The sequence below is a fragment of the Trichechus manatus genome, unplaced genomic scaffold, assembly GCF_000243295.1.
Source record: "Trichechus manatus latirostris isolate Lorelei unplaced genomic scaffold, TriManLat1.0 scaffold00061, whole genome shotgun sequence".
Taxonomy (NCBI): Eukaryota; Metazoa; Chordata; class Mammalia; order Sirenia; family Trichechidae; genus Trichechus; species Trichechus manatus.
In genome coordinates this window covers 1,827,907-1,833,482 of record NW_004443997.1, presented here as the reverse complement: position 1 = coordinate 1,833,482, position 5,576 = coordinate 1,827,907, and the positions used below count along the sequence as shown (strand labels likewise).

Sequence of the window (5,576 nt, the reverse complement as noted above, 5' to 3'; positions counted from 1 at the left end):
CCCCCCCCCGCTGTGTTGCTCAGTCCCCACCCTCTGGGCCCCACCTCCAGTGTGTGGAGGAGGCTGGGGCAGGGGAAGAGGGAGGGAGGAAGTACAAAGCGCCATTGTCCACCCGGGGAAGGGGAAGGAGATGGGGCGGTTTCCGAAACTGCCCTGTGACATTCTCCCTGGAGGAAACAAGGCGCTTCCTCCCCCTAGGGGGCCGGGCCTCCAAATACTTTCTGCCCTCGCTGCAGGGGGCGTCACGCAGGCCCCCGCCCCCCAACCCCCGCGCCTTTCTGGGCCTCAGTCTCCCCATCAGCACAGTGGGGCGGGGAGTAGGGGGACTGTCCAGGTGTTCCCTCACCCCCGGCTGCGCAGTTACTAACCGCGCACCGGCCGGCCGGGTAGCAAGGCCTCGCCAGGGGGCGCTGAAGGCCTGCAGGCTCCCGCATGCCCCCTCTCCCCGGGCGCCGCCCAAGCCTCGCCCACCCCGCCCGCGCTAGGCGCCGAGGGGGGAGGCGGAGACGAGGCCCTCTGCTACTACATGCATTAATGTCGCCGTCTACAGAGAAGAAACCGAGGTTCAGGGAAGCTAAGCGGCTTCCGCAGGTCACCTAGCTAGTGAATGTCGGAGCTGAAGCCCGGGACGGAGCCGGAGGACTTGGGGTGGGGAGGGGGTAGAGCGGGTCGCGGCGCGCACGTTTCCAGCGCCCCGGTCCCGCGCAGCCCCCAGCCCGGTCTTCAAGCTTGTGCGGGAGCAGAGGCCGGAAGCAGCCCCCGGGGTTCCCAAATCGTCCAGACGCGGGGGCGCGGGGTCCGCTTCGCAGGCCCAGCCTTTCCTAATAAGGCTCAGCCCCGCGGGGAGGAACCCGGCTCGGGACGCCCCAATCCCTGCTACAAGGCTTGCGGGGGCCGAGCTGGCGCTAGGGCCGGGACGCTCGGTAGACTCGAGCGCAGTAATGGCGGGCACACGGTAGAGTTGGAGTGGGGTCTTGGGTGGGGAGGCCTTTTGGCGGCCCCACTACCGGCGGCGTGGGGAGCGGAGTCTTGTTTGCCCTTTCCCAGAGAGGGAGTAGGAATGGAGGTGGACAGACTTCACAGAGGGGCACCAGCTACACCGCCCCAGCTTCTTTTCTGAAACCCTTTTCCAGCGCCCAAACCCCGGCTGCTGAACCTAAGCTTCAGCGTGGACCCCGCGAGATGGGGATGAATGGGGTCAGGACCGGCTTTCCCTCTGTTTCGAACCCTCTACCTCTGATACCCTTAGGGACTTCGACTTCCTGAGGGGAGGTCGCGCTGACGTGGTCGGAACCTTGGGAAACTCAACTCCATCCCCTCCGGCTGCACACAGCCAGCTATGGTGGTAGCAGACACCCAGAGAGTCTAAGACATTGGTCTGAGGACATACCGGCCAGTGCCTTCAGTAGGTCAGAGCAGCAGCTGGGCACTGGGTCCAGCCTCTGCCTCCAGGGGAATGGCATGGGGGTAGGGTGCCTCACCTGACTTTTCCTATAGAAGGTAAATCTTTAATTTCCCCCACAAGGATCTGGGGATGATGCTCTGGCCCCTCCCCCAGGTCAGCTGCTTGCCGGTCTTGCTAGTAGGCCCATCCTGTCCCTGCTGTAGGACCTTGTTACCCCACAGCCTCTCTGTGCATGGGGATAGATAGGGCACCCACTGTGACCACTCACAAGGGGCCAGGCTGAGGCCCCATCCTTAGGAGAATGTCCACTCATGGGACCACTGGGCTTCCTGCCCCACTGCTAACAGTGTAGATAGACATGCTGCCCCACTCCACTGCCCCACCGTCTCCGCTGGTCCACCCACTGAGAGGAAGAAGCTAGGGGGAAGGGGATTGAGTGGATCCATCCTTCCTCCCCACGCCTCATTCCATCCCCAGGCCAACCTTACAAGCTAGATGTTGTGTTCACAACCTCTCCCCTCTCTCCACCATTTTACAGGTAAAGAAACTGAGGCTTAGAGTGGGAAAAATGGTAGGCCCAAGGTCACAGAACTCAGAAGGGCCCCCAAGGCCTGTCTCCCTGCTACCCGCCCCCCACGGCCACCATGGCCTCTTGGGCTCTCAGCGGGGTGTTTTGGCTAGCCTGTAAGCTGCCCTTCCTACCCCAGGCACAGGCCCTGTCCCAGCATGTCCTGCCCCTCTCACGCCTTCCACCGTGGCCTAAAGCCTTGTAGCCCAAAGGAGCAACAGCTCTGGGGTTGGATCCTTCCCAGTGGTGCCCGGGTAGGTGATTTCACCTGAGTGCAGTGTCCTCCAGGCTCTGGAAGCTGCTGTGACCAGCATTCTGTGAGATGGTGCGCCCAGCACCGGACCTGCCCCCTGCCATGCCATGGCATTATTAACCCTTGCTGCTGCCATTGTCATTGCTGTATCCAGACTATTGCTCAGGAGAGGCAACTCTGGCCTCCCCACATGTGTGGCTGCACATGGACTGGTTCCCAGCAGTTACTGTTTAAACAGGTTGTGGCAGTGGGGGGCCAGGAGGGGCTGGGCCTCAGCACCTGGCACAGACAGGCACATACCATGGGGGCCTCTGCATCAGCCAGGCAGAACAGGCCTACCTCTGTCCCCTTTCCCCCTCCCCCCAACCCCCATCACCTCCTCCTGTCAGCTGAGAGGTAGCCTGGACAGGCTCTGCCTCTCTGGCCTGGCTTGCCCTTCCCCACAGTGGGAAAGATGGGGCCACTTACCAGCTTCCGCAGGGCTCCCTCGTCCAGCCCAGCCAAGGCATCGTCCGCCATCTCACTGGCCCCTACCTCCGTCTGTCCCCTTCTGGCGAGATCCCCAGTGCTTGTGGCACTTGACAAGAGCTCAGGGGATTCTGTAGGGACAGACATGGGTCAGGCCTGCGGGGGCCTCTAGTAGTCACAGGCACCTGGGCTGTATGCCTCAGTTTCCTTCTCTGACCCATGTGCATCTGTTGCTATGCCATCCTTACTACCTGTGATATGGCTCCTGGCTGGGGATTGCCTTCTGCCCTAGTGTGGTTTGCTGGAAAACTCACCAAACCAAGAGTGGGGTGGGGGGGTCCCTGCTGCCAGCCTGTGTGGCCTAGGCTGGCCCCTCACCCTGTCTAAGCATGAAACAAGGAGGGTAGGGCCCTGTAATGAGAAGTTGGGACCCAACAAGGCCCACCCAAGCCCTGCTTACCACTAGGGGGTGTCCTCCAGTCTCTACAGTTTTCCTGCCCCACCCACCCATCCCTTGGGCCTGCCCAGCCTCCACGCATCCTGAGCGCTGAGTCCATGTCCAACTCCTGGCTGCCGTTGCCACTCCCATGTCTCAGGTGGCTTAAGCCATTGGAGGTGACACCCTGTCTTCCAGTTCTTGGCACCAGCTCTCTGCTCACACCCTTCTCCCTGCCTCCCCCCCACCCCACACACACATACACACAAATACACGCCAGCCATCCTGACTCCATAAAGCCAGGTGTCCAGGCACACAGCTCCTCCTGACAGTTCACACACTTAGAATTCAACTCCCCAGCTGGAAGGGTCCTTAGAAGCTGACTTGTCCAATCCAGGGACTTTAGATAAGCAAATCCAGAGGCTCAGGGATTTGTCACAATGGAAGGAGGAATCAAAAACACCAGGTATTCCCAGAGGGCAGGAAAAGATTTGATTGAAACCTTGGACACCTCCGGCTTCTGAAGCCCTTTCCAAAGAGCATCCAGGGCCCAGGATACCTCCCCTTGCCTCATCACTGCCCATCACAGTGGACCCCTGAATCCTGACCCAGTTGCCAGCACAGCTCTCTCCTTCCTCCTGCAGCCCTAACATCTTTCCAGAATTTGGGGGCCCACAGCCTAGGACTTCGTAGATGCTTAGTTAATATCTGGTGACTGACATGGCCCCAGGATGGCCCCTCATTCCTGTTGACTCATCCCTCAGTCACCCCCCTTGAGAACAGTCACTTGGCAAGTCATTCCATTCGGTGACTGGGTCTACGGGGAGAGTGCCCTGATCCACACAGCTGGGGTTCGGTAGACCCTGCCTGTTCAAGTCACTGATTAATCCTTCCATCTCCATCAACTCGGGAGGGTGTCAGCTACCTCTGTTCCTTGGAGTCCTTGCCTCTTATCTACCCACTTTGTCTAAGAATGTTGCTCAGTGGTCACCGGTTACCTTAGGGCCTTTGGACACTCTGAGTTCCCCCACATCTTCTGAGGGGTAGGGACCCTTAATGCCTAATCTGGGAGGTCTAGGGGACTGTAGGAAGTCTCTTCTTCCTCAGACTCCTAGTGCTGCCCCCTACAGTCCCATGGCTCCCTGTCCCACAGTTTGGGGTCCTCGGATACCTCGGAAGTCTGTGGGAACTTGCTCAGGGCATCTCTCCCACAGACTAGGCGCCCCTAGGGATTGTGGAGCCTCTTGGAGGTCCGTAGGAGTCCTCCCTCGCGGTCTCATAACTTTATTCCATCGCTTAGAGCCTGCGGGGGGGGGGGGTAGTGAGGGCTCCCAGGTCTGGGAGTCCCAGAACCCCTGTCCTGATATCCGGGTTCCACCCCTCGGACCAGTCGGGGGTCCTAGTGCAGCCCCGAGGCCCTCACACCCACCTCTCAGTCCAGCCCGCCCGCCCGGCGCGGTCTTGGGTTAACTTGCTTGGGACCGGACAGATGGACGAGGGATGGACGGGCGGGCAGCGCGGCGACCCGTGATCCCAGGCCCGCTCAGCAACCGTCCCCGGGACTCTGAGAGCGCCGCCCGTCCAGCCGCGCCAGCAGCCTCACCGGCTCCGCCCCGTGCCGCCGCTCCAGCCAGTCCTCGGATGGGTCCCGCCCACTCTTGCGTTCCATTGGGGGAATTCAATTTGACGGTCACGCCCCTGAAGGAAGGCTCCGCCTCTTGCGGCCCGCGGGAGTTGGGGGTTATGTAGTCTTGGAACCGCTGCCGCCGTGGCCTGGGCGCGTCTGGTGGTTGCCGAAAGGGGTACGCAGCCTCAGTGCCAAAGACGGAGAAGGCGCCCTGAGCCGGGGTAAGCGACCGAGGGTCGTTCGAGCCGCGGAGCCTTCAGGACAACCCCTCCCCGCCCTCCTCTTTGTTCAGGAGACCGTGTTCCCTCCCTCGACTCCGCCCCCTCTCACGTCAGTGAGGGGGTCCGGCAGCCCCTGGCCGCTTTCCGGACACCTGGTCCAAGGCCACTTCAGAGCAGGGACAGTGACTGGCAACATCTTGACCCTGTGCTGGAGTGCTGGGACCATCTTAGATGCAGTAAAATTGATCACACAGCACCCCTTCCCCAGCCTACACATATTTGCACAGATATCGCCCTCACCTAGCATGCTTCTCTCTTCCCAGTCCTTCAGGGTTTGCTTCTTGGAGCGCTGGAGTCCTAAACAGAGAATAAAGAGTCCAGACTCTCATTCAACAGATGGGGAAACTGAGGCCCAGAGAGAGCTGACATGCCCATGGCCACACAGGAGCCAGCCAGGGGACCCAAGGGCTCAGCTCCAATGGGGAAAGCTACTTCGTCTCCCTTTCTCGAAGGCCTGGGGCCGCCCACAGGTCTCCATGGAGACCGAATGTGGTGTTGTTTAGGAGGATAGGGTCTGGAGCCCCGTCTATTAAATAAA

At 60.7% G+C, this 5,576-nt stretch overlaps 1 protein-coding gene across 3 annotated transcripts in view; it reads right to left on the bottom strand.

Moving 5' to 3' along the window:
* SMTN (smoothelin) overlaps positions 1-4,719 on the bottom strand; it is a 24,353-nt gene extending 19,634 nt beyond the window's left edge. For all 3 annotated transcript variants that reach the window (XM_004378952.1, XM_004378950.1, XM_004378951.1), the window contains exons 1-2: positions 4,560-4,719; positions 2,695-2,825 (exon numbers count right to left, since the gene is read on the bottom strand). In XM_004378952.1, the coding sequence (XP_004379009.1) occupies positions 2,695-2,745 (51 nt within the window). In that variant the 5' untranslated portion in view covers positions 2,746-2,825; positions 4,560-4,719. The remainder of the gene's footprint in view (positions 1-2,694; positions 2,826-4,559) is intronic.
* Positions 4,720-5,576: the final 857 nt, after the last annotated feature.